Source organism: Mustelus asterias, chromosome 8, assembly GCF_964213995.1.
Source record: "Mustelus asterias chromosome 8, sMusAst1.hap1.1, whole genome shotgun sequence".
NCBI classification, from domain to species: Eukaryota; Metazoa; Chordata; class Chondrichthyes; order Carcharhiniformes; family Triakidae; genus Mustelus; species Mustelus asterias.
Window position 1 is genome coordinate 1,384,133 of NC_135808.1, and position 15,225 is coordinate 1,399,357.

Consider the following 15,225-nt stretch of genomic DNA (forward strand, 5'->3'; position numbering starts at 1 on the left):
TCTCGCCTGTGATCTTACCGGCACTGGATAATCCGGCAAGGTCAGCCTCACGCCCATTTCCGGCACGAGGCTGAATAGTTCATTTAAATTAAATTATGTTTTGCATGGATTTAATGACCCCGGGACGTTAGTGCCCGGGCTCACTTCCCTCTCCGGCGACGATCACAGCTGCTCCCCAGCAACAGGGACCAGTCATGATGGCCTCACGGGTAGAACCGGAGGCCATTGAGGCTCCCTGAGGACCAAAAGCGAAAATGCTGGAAAATCTCAGCAAATCTGGCAGCATCTGCAAGGAGAGAAAAGAGCGAACGTTTCGAGTCCAGGCGACCATTGGCAGTGCCAGCTTGGCACCCTACAGCTGAAGCGCTCCCTGTCCAACCCCCCTCCGCTTTTCCATTTCCCTGCTGCTCCTTTTCTGATCAGATGTGTGTGATTTTAAACGGTGTTTAACTGCCGAGCAGAGGAGCGCGGCCCCGCTGCAGAGTGAGTGAAGGCGGCGAAACAGCGGCCGCGAGCTGAGCGCTCAAAGGCCAACGGTCACAGCGCGAGCGGCTGGAGAGACTGGCCCCGAGAGACAGAGGCTGTGATTGGAGGGTCAGTGAGTGGCCCCGAGAGACAGAGGCTGTGATTGGAGGATCAGTGAGCGGCCCCGAGAGACAGAGGCTGTGATTGGATGATCAGTGAGTGGCCCGGAGAGACAGAGGCTGTGATTGGAGGATCAGTGAGCGGCCCGGAGAGACAGAGGCTGTGATTGGAGGATCAGTGAGCGGCCCCGAGAGACAGAGGCTGTGATTGGAGGATCAGTGAGCGGCCCCGAGAGACAGAGGCTGTGATTGGAGGATCAGTGAGCGGCCCCGAGAGACAGAGGCTGTGATTGGAGGATCAGTGAGCGGCCCGGAGAGACAGAGGCTGTGATTGGAGGATCAGTGAGCGGCCCCAAGAGACAGAGGCTGTGATTGGAGGATCAGTGAGCGGCCCGGAGAGACAGAGGATGTGATTGGAGGATCAGTGAGCGGCCCGGAGAGACAGAGGCTGTGATTGGTCACTCCCCCTCCTTCTTGCCCCCAGCTCCACACTGATCCTTGCTGATCTCTCAGCTCCCAGTTCACAGACAGGCTTTCGAGCCGCAATGTTAACCTGGCTTCTCTCTCTCTGTCTCCACAGCTGATAGCGAGTGAGCTGTGTCTTTGCAGCATTTTCCACTCCCATTTCCAGGCTGGGGATTGAGTTGGATGTTTCAGTGTCTCTGTGAACTGCCTCTGGAGGGAGGGAGCAGCTTCCCTGATGCATTTGGATGCTGCCAGTTTGGTTCTGGGCTGCTGACTGCTGCTGACATTGGGGGAATTGCTGAGTTTTTTTTTGTCGGTCACTTTTTAATTCCTTGTTTAAGATCAAGAATCTAATTGTAAATAAACATTCCCAAAGTGAAGCAATTTATTTTCAATGTGAAAGTTGAACTCTGCCAATGACAATATTAAGAAGTCTCACAACACCAGGTTAAAGTCCAACAGGTTTATTTAGTAGCACAAGCTTTCAGAGTGTCGCTCCTTCATCAGGTGAGTGGGAATCGTGTTCACAAACAGGACAGATACAGACACAAACTCAATTTACAAAATAATGGTTGGAATGTGAGTGTTTACAGGTAATCAAGTCTTAAAGGTACAGACAATGAGTGGCGAGAGGGTTAAGCACAGATTAAAGAGATGTGTTTTGTCTCCAGCCAGGACAGTTAGTGAAATTTTGCAAGCCCAGGCAAGTCATGGGGGTGACAGATTGTGTGACGTGAACCCAAGATCCCGGTTGAGGCCGTCCTCATGTGTGCAGAACTTAGCTATCAGTTTCTGCTCAGCGATTCTGCATTGTGTGTCGTGAAGGCCGCCTTGGAGAACGCTTACTCGAAGATCAGAGGCTGAATGCCCGTGACTGCTGAAGTGCTCCCCCTCTGGAAGGGAAGAGTCCTGCCTGATGATTGTTGAGTGGTGTTATTCAATCCATTGTCATAGCGTCTGCATGGTCTTGCTAATGTACCATGCCTCGGGACATCCTGTCCTGCAGCGTATTAGGCAGACAACGTTGGCCAAGTCGCAAGAGTATGTACCGTGTACCTGATGGATGGTGTTCTCACGTGAGATGATGGCATCCGTGTCGATGATCCGGCACGTCTTGCTGTGCTGTATTGTTCTTTGTTCTTGCATAGGTTGCTGTGTCAGGGTTGTGTGGTGTCGTGGTCACTGTTCTCCTGAAGGCTGGATAGTTTGCTGCGGACAATGATCTGTTTGAGGTTGAGCGGTTATTTGAAGACAAGAAGTGGGGGTGTGGGGATGGCATTGGTGAGATGTTCGTCTTCATCGATGACATGTTGAAGGCTCTGTATGAGGGCGTCTTTCAGCGTCGGTAGGTGCCTGTTGCGATCCTCCTCATCTGAGCAGATCCTGTGTATATGGAGGGCTTTCTGTAGGGGATGGCTTCTTTGGGGATCGCCAAGGCCTCCATTTCACTGCCCTCCCCCCCTACCCCCACCCCAGTCACTCAGTAGGAAATCACAGCGGCCTCCAGCTGGGGAGGTGCCACCTGGCATTGTGAGGCAGTTGCCTGCAGGATGTTTTCAAGGAGCAACTGCTATTGCAGTTGGATGTGGTGTACAGGAATGCACCACAAGCTCACTGGGAGAGAGAGAAGCCCATCCTGCAGGTAAATCCCTCACCCTCGCACTGAGGTGAGACCAAGTCAGTCCACATTAGGCTTGCATTACCTCAGAAAGAACAATGGATTCTGCTTTGTAATTCATGTCCTTTCTTCCTTTGTGTTATTGCAAGCAGAAATAAATCAAGGCAATGGTCTCTAATACAGAATCTCAGCACCAGGGCTGTGACCTCTTTAGGTTTACCAACTGAAGAAATGTTTGATAAGGATTGAGAATTTGGTCACATAAAGCCCAATTCTCTAACAATATCGAGATTATTTTAGACCCCAGAAGTTTTGTCAATCACTCTGTTGGAGGGAGTTATGTGTGTGACCTGCACCCTGAGCCTGGCTTTTACGTGGGGCCCAGTTGCCCTCTGAATTACAGCTCAGACTGGGACAGCACAGATGGAAGATATTTGGCCCATCATTGTAACTGCGCACCTCTCAGAGAGAACTATCCACATCATCCTATTCCCCATACTGCTCGTTCATTTAAAAATTCAGATGTGAAATATATGATGGAGTCTCTTCCTGCCACTGTTCCTGATGGGGACATTGTGTCCGAACAATCCCTCAATTCATAACAATAGTTACTGTATCATCAAGGTGTCAGATCTCTGATGAAGGGTCACCCTGACTCGAAACGTTGGCTCTATTCCCCACAGATGCTGTCAGATCTGAAGGGATTTTCCAGCATTTTCTGTTTTTGTTTCAGATTCCAGCATCCGCAGTATTTTGCTTTTATCATCATATTTTATTTGGTGGAGAAAATTATTGGTGCAGACAACTTGGTGCCTGCCCTAAGAATGGGTTAAATTTTCAGATATAAACAAAGGTTTTAAAAATGGAGATTGGGGTGTGTGGGTATTAGATACAGCTGAAGTTAACTAAAGCAATAATTCAATGGTAAAAATGCATTGGCAAAAAAAAACAACAGATTCGGTGGCAATTCCATAGTAAAGCTTTATGTTTTGTCAGTGACCAGAAAAGCCACAATGTTCCTTTGAATGATCCAGCATGGTGGTTAGAATTGAGTCTGATATGACTGAAATGTAAATATGTGTTTTGTGTTCATTTTACTATTGAACTTGAAACAGCGGTAGGTATAAATGCTTAGATGTTGACTCTTGAATATAAATGCATAAACATTCACTGTAGATATTCAGCTTGAAGAGTGGGATTTTCATTTTCACTGCCGTGCTGGGTGGGAAACCCGCGGTTGATTCACAAACACTTGTTTTGTGTCTGGTGGTAAAATTGAGAATTCATTCCAGATTCTAACTTTCTCATTCAGTTCATTGTACAGTCAATTTAAGACTGAAGCTGGTAACAGTGAGCTGTACAAAGATCAGGAAACTTTTACACTGTAGAATCACCACCTGTAAAGGCTCAAGGCTCCCAGAAAGATCACAGAACGGCTCCCAAGGAAACTCTTGTTTGCTGATGTCCCTGCTCTGGTAACAGATATTTCAGATGACATTTAGCTGCCTGTTGACCACTTTGATCAGGCCTCAAAAACACTTTGGTCTCACAATGAGTTTGTAAAATGCAGAGATTTTGTACCATTCCTGGCCTCAAACTCTAAGATCTCATCATCAGGTCCAGCCCTCAGCTCAGTTCAGACGTTTCCATGTCTTGGGAGAATCCTGCCCAAAATCACCAGGTTGGATGATGAAATCACCCATCGCCCGGTAAAAGCAAGCTCAACATTCGACAGTTAAATAAGCTTCAGAATTAGTGCTGAGGATGTGAAATTTATTTCTGAGGGTTGCCTGGGAGAGACTTTAGGTCAAAGTTAGTGAATGATCAGAGACAATGCCCGAGGTTTGTGTCAGACTCTTACTTCAGCCCTTAGCCCAGGATCTGAATCAAACAACAGCAATTTCCATTTGGACGGCAGCTTCAGCGGAGTAAAATGTGCCAAGGTGCTTCACAAGATCATTATCAAACACAATGTGACACTGAGACACATCAGGAGATTGAGGCCAGACGAGGAAAAGCCTGGTCAAAGATGGAGGATTTATGGAGTTCTTCAAGGAGGAAAGTGAGGTCGAGAGGCGAGGATGTTTAGAAAGGGAATTCGAGAGCGGAGTGTCTGGTCAGCTGGATACGCGACTGGCAGTGGGAGAGCGATGGAAACTGGGGAAGAACAAAAGGCCAAAAAGGGAGGAGGACCGATACCAGACAGGCTTGGAGGATTGAAGCTGGTTCCAGAGATAGGGAAGGATGAGGATATGGAAGGATCTGGAAGCAAGGATGATCATTTTGAAATTGAATTGTTTCTGGACAGGGAGCCAGTGTAGGTGAGTGAGAACAGGAGTGATGGATGAAGGAGATCTGGAGACTGCTTGGTGCAGCCATGCCCAGTTTACCTGGTGACAGAATCTCGGGCCCAAAAGCTCCAGTTCTGCCCACCGTGGGAAATGGAGTGGGTGGGACTGACAATTTAATGCACCATTAAAAGTTCTGTTAACTTCGGGTCAGAATTTCCGCTCCCTGGACAGGCGGGACTGGAAATTCTGGGCCTTGGAGTCGATTCAGATAGAAACCTAGTAGGGTGTGAAAGATGTGGGATCAAACCCCACACCCTGCTGAACACATAACCTGAGCTGACCCTGAGGATAAATACTGAAGAAATCAAGAAGAAAGAATTTATATTCATATCGATGTTTCCTGATCTCAACACATCTCAAAACACATCACAGATAGAATCCTGTTTAAAAATAAAACTCCTCTGTTATTGGGCAGTGTCGTCTTGTGATCCTGTCTGCCTCCTCTACTGGATGGTAAAGATTATGGAATCCCTACAGTGCAGAAGAGGCCATTCGGCCCATCGAGTCTGCACTGACTGTCCGACAGAACATCTTATCCAGGCCCATCCCCGATCCCCATAGCCCCACGCATTTACCCCACTTCTCCCCCTAAACTAGAAATCATTGGACTCGAAGGGGCAATTCAGCATGGCCTAACCCGCACATCTTTGAATTGTGGGAGGAAACCAAAGCACCCAGACGAATCCCATGCAGACACGGGGAGAATGTGCAAACTCCACACAGACAGTCACCCAAGACCAGAATCGAACCCAGATCCCTGGCGCTGGGAGGCAGTAGTGCTAACCACAGTGTGCCACTGTGCCACCCAGATCACAAGACATATTCCTCCCACATCAGTTGTTCGATCTGGAGGTGTTGGAGAATGGAATTTGCACTTTTCTCATTCTCAAGAATGCAGAAAGTTATCGGTGAGAAAATGTCATTTGATTTCTCTGTCGATCACATCCATCTCCCACCACTTTGCTGATTATTGAGAGGAGACTGATGGGGCGGTAATTAGACAAATTGGATTTATCCTGTTTCATTTTTAATTTTGCCTGTTGTATAATTCTGTTTATTCACTGGATATTTAATTCCTGGTTAGTCCAATCAGTTTTCCAATCTCCATTGCTGCTTCCTTTATTCTTTGGCCTGAATTTAATGCACGGTGGGCAGGACCAGAAGCAGCCACATTTCATGGTCCCACCAGTCTTCTTGGTGAGGTGGGGTGGCCTGAAGCAGCCAGGAGGCCAACAATCTCCGTTGGCACCGGAGCAGGCACTGATGGAAAACCCACTAGCAGCACACACTCTCTCAGCACCGAGCATCAGCGCAGATACTGGCACATCAGTGGGCAATAGTGGGTCAGCTCAGTTGGTTGTGCACAATGGTGAGGGGACACCACACTCACTTCAGAAGCTGGTGGAGTCAGGGAGTGCCCAGGGTGCTGGCAGTCAGAGGACTGCTGAAGACCAGGACCGCGCTGAATCCGAGGCAGATGATGAGACTCTGAAGTCATCATTAAGCAGCAAAGATGTGACACCCAGTCTCTCAGATGGTGCTGAGCTGGGAGGTCCAGACACGCCTCACAAAGGCCGATGAGCTGCCTGCCGACTCTGTGGGCTCATTTTGTGGCCCCCTGGGTGAGGACAGCAGCTCCTCCGCCTCTCTGCCAGTCACCGTACCATCCTCAGAGTCACGGTAACTGAGCACTGCCAGCCATGTTGCTGAGTGCACCCTCTCAGACGGAGAGCCAGCACAGGCCCTGCCGGCCAGAGGACAACCGCCAAGGTCATCAACGCCACCAGGACACCACAGTCAGCAATCTGCCTCTAACGCTGCTGCCAGCGAGGGGGGAGGGGAGGCAGCAAGACGTAGCACCCGTAAATGTCAGTGTGAGACACAGTGAGCACAGCAATGGGTTTGCACTGGTGGCTGGTGTCTTTTTGTAAATATCACTTGTGTTTGACTCAGTTCAGATTGAAAGTTTTTTGTTTGTTTCACTAAAATGTCAGAAAGAAAAATGATGACTTTGCTCACAAGCCCTGAGTGTCCTGTGTATTCGATGATTCAATGGGTGTTTTGCCTGATCAGTGCCCAGTGAAATGCATTTGGGGCAGCAAACGGTATTACTGAGGCAGTGACGTGACATTGGGTTCGCGGTCTGGTTTTGTGTGAGATGATTAGGAAAGATTCAGTGTCTTTGGTCTCAGACGGAAGACACACCTTGGCAGCCTATCTGAAGGAACACTGAATCAAGGCCTTCCTGATGTCCCAGCCTCCCTGAAGGCTCCTCATTTCAGCCTCTTTGTCCTCACCCTCTGCCTGCCTGGGATCTGCAGTTGAGTCTTCATTGGATTCCTCCTGAGGAAGGTGACCCTGTCTCCATATCCTCCTGGTCCAGTGGTTCCCCCAGAGAGAGCAAAATTATGCAGAGTACAGCAGACAGCAACGCTGAGCGACACTCTCTCTGCCGGATATTGCAGAGCACCCCCTGGAGCGGTGCAGGCATTGGAACCTCATTTTCAGCAGACCTATTGTCCTCTCCACCATCACCCTCCCTGGCGCTGTGAGGCAGTGCCAGGGACCCGGGTTCGATTCCCGGCTTGGGTCACTGTCTGTGTGGAGTCTGCACATTCTCCCCGTGTCTGCGTAGGTTTGCTCCGGATGCTCCGGTTTCCTCCCACAGTCTGAAAGACGTGCTGGTTTGGGTGTATTGATCCAAACAGGCACTGGAATGTGGTGGCTAGGGGACTTTCACTGTAACTTCATTGCAGTGTTAATGTAAGCCTGATTTGTGACTAATAAATAAACTTTAACTTTACTTTACTTTGCGTAGACATGGCAGTGATTGTATCTCTCCTCTGCCCCTGTCCTTGAGTGCCTGAGAGGCATCATCAGCTACCTGATCAAGAGACACCCCTTGTCACCAAGCAACCATCCATCAAGATGAGCTGGAGCAGTGGAGATCTTGGCACTTGTTATTGGCTCCGTTTGTGGGCATCGTGAGAGCTGCCAGGGTACCTTGCACAGACCTGTAGAATCTGGGTCCTGTGGTCACAAACTATCGGAACATTCATTGAGTGAAACCCCTTCCTATTGATAAAGGCGCCCGTCTGGCTGGCTGGGATCTTGATGGCCACTTGGGTCCAATCAACAGTACCCTGGATGTGGGGGAACCCGGAAATTGTCTTTAGGGGTGCAGGTGGACACATGAGATGGGTTACTTACCCAGGCTGCATGAAGAAGGTCATTCATCATCTTCCTGCGCTGGAATCCTGTCCTCTAATGCAGTGAGCTTGCGCTCACTATCGCTGTCACTGCCTCCCACACGGGGTTGGTGACCTTGCTGACAGACGGTCTGCTCCTGTGAGGTTTGAGGATGTCACACTTCTGCTCCACCCCATCCAGCATCTTGGTGCAGGCTCTCTCAGAGAATTGTGGGGCTGTCTGATCGTTAGAGAGCCCTGGCTGCATGTCCCCGATTGGACCTGGAATAAGTGCTGGGGAGGCGTTTAAAAGGTGCCCTCCCCCCACACCCAGATTGCTAAAATCAAGTTATTCTGGGGCGAGCAAATCAGAGGCAGGTCACCACAAGTGTGAAACCCGTGAAAAAAAAATGAAGTGACTGAAAATATGTTGATTTTTCTCACTGGTGACACCGACGGGATTCTCCCCGGATTTCTCCCCGGATGAGGTGAAAGTGGCACCTTGAAAAAATATCGGAAAATTCCTCCCAGCTTGTCAATGGAGAAAGAAATTCCCTGTTATAATCTGCACGATTCCAGTCGAATGAGACAGAGCCACATGTCTCTCTCAAAGTGAGCAGTGAGAGAATGATCATCATTCTGGATTTAAAGGACATGATGCATTGTACAATACATTTCAATTCATGTGTCCCACATGTTTAAACACATCTTAGACATCCACTCCTGGGGAGGAGCAGTTTCTTTGAGGGAGAAGTATATGAAGGAGAGCAGCACGATTCCTGTCACTCACAGGGTTAAAATTCCACCTCCTCCCATCCTCTTTCCAGCCCCTCCCACTGCCCAACCCTCCAGGGACTTTCACCCTCCCCCTCTGTGTTTAATATTTGATACCAAATAAACCTGTTGGACTTTAACCTGGTGTTGTGAGACTTCTTACTTTAATTATTCTCCTCCAGCCCTCTCATTCTGTTTCTCCTGACTTCTGATCTGGATTTGGTTACTCTGTGAAAGTGGAAATAGATTAGTGTACAATGATAACGCTCTGAGTATGACAGTCAGCATCATGAGTGAATTACTGAACTGAATGTGTTCAGCAGCAGCGCAGGAACATTGAAACTGAAAGTGGTTTGAATCAGGAAGTGCTGAGTGTGAACATGGCTTCCACACAGCAGGAGGAAAGTTGGACTGAGGAGGTAATTTGTCCCATTTGTCTCGATTTCTTCACCGATCCGGTTTCACTGGAGTGTGAACACAACTTCTGTCGCTCCTGTATCACCCAGTGTTGGGAAAAGAAGGAGATAAACTCCTGCCCGGAATGTAGACAGGAGTTTCCTGAAGGAAACCTCAGGGTAAATCGGGCCTTCGCGAATCTGGCCGAGAAAGCTCGAAAGTTGAAGCTGAATCGGAAAGAGAAGGAAAGTAAACTTCACTGCGAGGAACATCAGGAAGAACTGAAGCTGTTTTGTGAAACTGACAAGAAATTGATCTGTGTGATTTGTAGAGATTCTCGGGAACACAAATCTCACAACTTCCTGCCGGTTAAAGAAGCTGCTGAAATCTACAAGGTAAAAGGGAACAGGTTTGATCACCTGATTATTTGATCACATTTTCAGGGTCTAACACTTATTTTGTGATTTTCTCTCCCAATCCCAGGATGGGGTGAAATCTTCCTTAGATTCTCTCACAGAGAAGAAATCGACGGTTCTAGAAATGGAGCAGCAGCAGAAACAGAAGATTTCCCAAATTAGGGTAAAGTCTCCCTGTGCTGATCTTCGAAACTTAATTCATTATTTTGTTGTATTTATTACAGAAACATATTATTTTAATTTTCTCCTGATAGAAACAGTCGATCAGTCAGCAGAGCCACATCACATCCGAGTTCACGAAAATGCACCAGATTCTCACTGAGAAAGAGCAGCGTTTAATCCGAGATCTCAGGGAAGAAGAGGAAAAAATTCTAAAACCAATGGAGGAAAATCTTTGTGAAATTCAGGAGAATTTAAATTCGATTAAGGAAAAACTCTCAAAGTTGGAAAAACAGTTGGAACAAAAAGACGGAGTGATGTTTCTGAAGGTGAGGGATTATATTTCAGTTTAGTTCAGTGAAAGTTCACAGTCACAACATGATCCACACGAGCCTCCTCCCATCCTACTTCATTTCCCCATGTCAATATATCCTTCTGTTCCTTTCTCCCTCATGTGTTTATCCAGCTTCTCCTTAAATGTATCCCTGGCTTCACTGGGTGGGTGGAATTTAATCCGACTGCACCCAGAGAACATTTAGTCACTGGGCTGGGGGTTGGGGGTAGGGGGTAGGGGTCATGGGAATGACACTGTGTGGGGTTTCTGCTGCTTCTACCCCTATTAAGTCTGTGGTGGGAAGTCTTGTGGACAGTTTGACTGCAGCCAGTTTTCCCCATAAGAGGGCAATTAATGTCTACATAAGGGCCTCATCCCACTGGATTCACCCTGCAGCAGGCAGGGATCTTACCGCACGGGAAGCACGAAAAGTGAACCCCGTTTGTGTTACTAAATGTCCAGGGGGTGAGGATGTGGTGGGAATTCCCTTGTTCAGCTGCACTCACTGCCTGTTTGAGGAATCGGGAATCACGAAGCGGGGGCAGGGGCAGTGAGAGCCACCCTCTGCCCTTGCTGCTGACCCCCATCACCCTCCCCAACAACCACCACTCCCTGCCTCCATCACTCACCTCTGCCTGGGTCCCTCTGTGATCCTGGGTCTCTAATGGGTGCATTACCAAGAACAGCCACCACCACTGCAGTGGCACTGCTGAGCAATGAAGAGTTTACAACCTCAGATTGGTCAACAGCTCTGGTGAGTGGGGCTGCCACCCACAAACCTCCAATCATTGATCCAGGGGGAGGCCCTCTGCTGCCTGATTGGTTCTTATTATGATGACCCTTCCTGATATAGGGGTGGCACGGTGGCACAGTGGTTAGCACTGCTGCCTCAAAGTATTGGAAAGGATTATCAGAGATAGGATTTATAATCACCTAGAAAGGAATAATTTGATTAGGGATAGTCAGCACGGTTTTGTGGAGGGTAGGTCGTGCCTCACAAACCTTATTGAGTTCTTTGAGAAGGTGACCAAAGAGGTGGATGAGGGTAAAGCGGTTGATGTGGTGTATATGGATTTCAGCAAAGCATTTGATAAGGTTCCCCATGGTAAGCTTTTGCAGAAAATACGGACACATGGGATTGAGGGTGATTTAGTGGTTTGGATCAGGAATTGGCTAGCTGTAAGAAAACAGAGGGTGGTGGTTGATGGGAAATATTCATCCTGGAGTTCAGTTACTAGTGGTGTACCGCAAGGATCTGTTTTGGGGCCACTGCTGTTTGTCATTTTAATTAATGACCTGGAGGAGGGCGTGGAAGGATGGATTAGTAAATTTGCGGATGACACTAAAGTCGGTGGAGTTGTAGACAGTGCGGAGGGAAGTGGCAGGGTACAGAGGGACATAGATAAGCTGCAGAGCTGGGCTGAGAGGTGGCAAATGGAGTTTAATGCGGAAAAGTGTGAGGTGATTCACTTTGGAAGGAGTAACAGGAATACAGAGTACTGGGCTAATGGTAAGATACTTGGTAGTGTGGATGAACAGAGGGATCTGGGTGTCCATGTGCATAGATCCCTGAAAGTTGGCACCGAGGTTGATAGGGTTGTTAAGAAGGCGTATGGTGTGTTAGCTTTTATTGGTAGAGGGATTGAGTTTCGGAGCCAGGAGGTCATGCTGCAACTGTACAAAACTCTGGTGCGGCCGCATTTGGAGTATTGCATACAGTTCTGGTCACCGTATTATAGGAAAGATGTGGAAGTGTTGGAAAGGGTGCAGAGGAGATTTACCAGGATGTTGCCTGATATGGTGGGAAAATCGTATGAGGAAAGGCTGAGGGGCTTGAAGTTGTTTTCGTTAGAGAGAAGAAGTTTAAGAGGTGACTTAATAGAGGCATACAAGATGATCAGAGGATTAGATAGGGTGGATAGTGAGAGCCTTTTTCCTCGGATGGTGATGGCTAGCACGAGGGGACATAGCTTTAAATTGAGGGGTGAGAGATATAGGACCGATGTTCGAGGTAGGTTCTTTACTCAGAGAGTAGTAAGGACGTGGAATGCCCTGCCTGCAGCAGTAGTGGACTCGTCAACATTAAGAGCACTCAAATGGTTGTTGGATAAACATATGGATGATATTGGAATAGTGTAGATTAGAGGGGCTTTAGATTGGTTCCACTGGTCGGCGCAACATCGAGGGCCGAAGGGCCTGTATTGCGCTGTAACGTTCTATGTTCTATAGTGCCAACAACCCAGGTTCCATTCCAGCCTCGGGTGACTGTCTGTGTGGAGTTTGCACATTCTCCCCGTGTCTGCATGGGTTTCCTCCAGGTGCTCCGGTTTCCCCTCACTGCCCAAAGATGGGCGGGTTAGGTTGGGAATGACTATGCAAAATTCCCCCTTGGGCTTAGGGGAACTAGCAGGGGAAATATGTGGGGCTACAGGGATAGGGCCACAGAGGAATTGTTGCTGGTGCAGGCTTGATGGGCCGAATGGCCTCCTTCTGCAATGTAGGAATTCTATGATTCTATGTTAAGTGTCAGTGTGAGGCTTTCACCAGCTCTGCAGCCGGGGTGTGAGACACTCATCACCTTCATTAACTTCCACACAGTGACTCCGTGGACTGGACTTTATCCTCCCCCACCAGCGGGTTCGAGGGTGGGTGGGGTATGTAAAATACTCACCTCCGACCTGCCCCCACACAGTTACACCAGCGGCAGGGGTGGTGTTGGATATCCTGCCCACCTGTTGACAGATGGGGACCTTAAGTGGGTAGCAAATGCCAACTTCAGGGCCTCAGCCCTGAGAGGCCCATGCCAAGTAGCCAACTCGACAGTTTCGCTCAATGGGCTGGGGCGGGGGGTTGGGGACTTCACTGTTCCCTTGGGCCAATTGGAGGGAATGCCAAGGTGAAACCACCCCCCACAAACCCATCATTCACTCTCCTTATGGACTCACCCTTCTCAATGACCAGCAAAGCACCTTTAAAATTCTGATCATCAGATCATGTCTCCTCATCACCCGAGTGCGGTTCCGGCAGTGTTAACTCTCTCCGATGGGGTTTCCGGTACATTAAGACCTTGAGCCCGATGATCGATCAGCAGTTCTCTCAGTCTGGACTGTCCCAGAGTGGCAGAAATCTCATCTCCAGCCTCCTAAGGGCCAACAGCCTGTTAAATGTCTGCTAAGTAGTAGTTGTTACCCCCGGGCGGGTTCCCCACAGCGTTCTTCGCTGGGGTGGGGGGGTGAGATGTGAACTGCGGAGCCCCATAAAATCCAATCCATGGGTAGTAACTTGACTTGAAAATTTTAAATTTCTGCCGCTTGCCACCGGCTTCAGCACATTGTCCCCTTCCTAACTCCGACTGAATCCCGGAAGGTTTTCCTGCCATCGATAGACTGACACGGGGCCTCTCGTGTGATTCCCTCTGTCCGGACACCGTGCCAGCTGCTGTGACAGACTGGAGTAAATTCCACCCCGTGTGACAGTGAGTTCCACATTCTCATCACTCTCTCGGTGAAGAAGTTTCTCCTGAACTCCCGATTGGATTGATTTGAAACTATATTATGTTTAAATCCCTATTTCTGGAATCTCTACAAGTGGAAATATCTTCACTGAATCGATCAAATCCGACCCCTTTCATCATTTTAAAGACCTCTGTCAGGTCTTCTCTTTTCTGCAGTAAAGGTGATCAATCTTTGCTGTGAGTTGAATCCTCTCAGTTGCTGTCAATCTTTTTAATCCTTTCTCCTGTGCTTCACTATCCTTTGTGTAACATCCTCTTTCTATTCCATGTCTGCAGTAATGGGAATTGACAATTCCCAGCAGCTTGTAAGAATGTGAATTTCTGCTTTCTGGATATAGACATTCCGTCTCTGTCAACTCAGATTTGTGTTTTGTTTCTTTCAGGAGGAAGCAGCTAGAAAGAGGAGGTAGGACATGAACTTTACTGGAACTCAGAGCAAGTTGGTGAAATTACTCAGGAAAGTGTTTATGGTCAATTTATAATCAACTCTTTAATATTTACAGGATTAGTGATGAGGTTAAAATGCTGTCACTGGCAGATGGTGTCCTGTCCGTCAAAAAATTCAACGGCCCTTTCCTGTACCCAGTGTGGAGAGAAATGCTGGATTCCATTAACCCTGGTAAAACTCAGATAAGTTCCTTTGTCCTGATTTATATCTGATATTTGAATCATTATACATCTAAATATCAAAGAGAGTGGGTAATATTTAATGGGTTTCTTGTCTGGAGAGCTGTCACTGTTTTTAGGGAGGATCTGTCACATCGAGGGTCACTCAGACACTCGGCAGGACAGCGAGGGACCTTCCCCAGGATCAGGAACCCCGGGTGTGGAAGTCCCGCCCACTGAGAACTGCTGGCCAATCATAATCCGGGATCCCTATTGAACAGCAGTGTCACAGGGGAGGCAGTGGCTGCTGCTGCTCCATCAGAACTAGGAGCAGGAGTGGGCAATTCAGCCCCTCGAGCCTGCTCCACCATTCAATACCATCATGGCTGATCTCATCCTGGCCTCATCTCCACCTCCCTGACTCTTCATCCCGCTCCTAACTAAAAACCTATCCTTCTCCTCAAAATAGTTTAGTGTTCCGGCATCCACTTGCACCCTGGGGTAGAGAATTCCACAGATTCATGATCCTTTGAGTGAAATAATTCCTCTTCATTTCTGTTTAAAATCTGCCATCACTTAGCCGAAACCTATGGCCTCTTGTTCTCGAATGTCCAACAAGGGGAAACATCTGTTCTACGTCGACCCTGTTGATCCCCTTTAGCCTCTTATATCCCTCAATTAGATCCACTCTCATTGTTCTAAACTCCAGCGAGTGTAGTGTACAACACCCACCTGAGGCTTATGATTATGGACAGACCTCCGCCACAGGGAAGGGTTGGTGGGGGAGTTGAAGGCTCCGATCGGAGCAGCAGCGTTTCGG

The 15,225-nt window shown here is 48.3% G+C and overlaps 1 protein-coding gene across 1 annotated transcript in view; it reads left to right on the top strand.

The window, feature by feature from the left end:
* LOC144497614 (uncharacterized) overlaps nt 1-15,225 on the top strand; it is a 110,473-nt gene that overhangs the window by 70,105 nt on the left and 25,143 nt on the right. Inside the window, exons 10-14 of the mRNA XM_078219055.1 lie at nt 9,285-9,771; nt 9,860-9,955; nt 10,047-10,280; nt 14,183-14,205; nt 14,303-14,418. Of these exons, the coding sequence (XP_078075181.1) occupies nt 9,285-9,771; nt 9,860-9,955; nt 10,047-10,280; nt 14,183-14,205; nt 14,303-14,418 (956 nt within the window). The remainder of the gene's footprint in view (nt 1-9,284; nt 9,772-9,859; nt 9,956-10,046; nt 10,281-14,182; nt 14,206-14,302; nt 14,419-15,225) is intronic.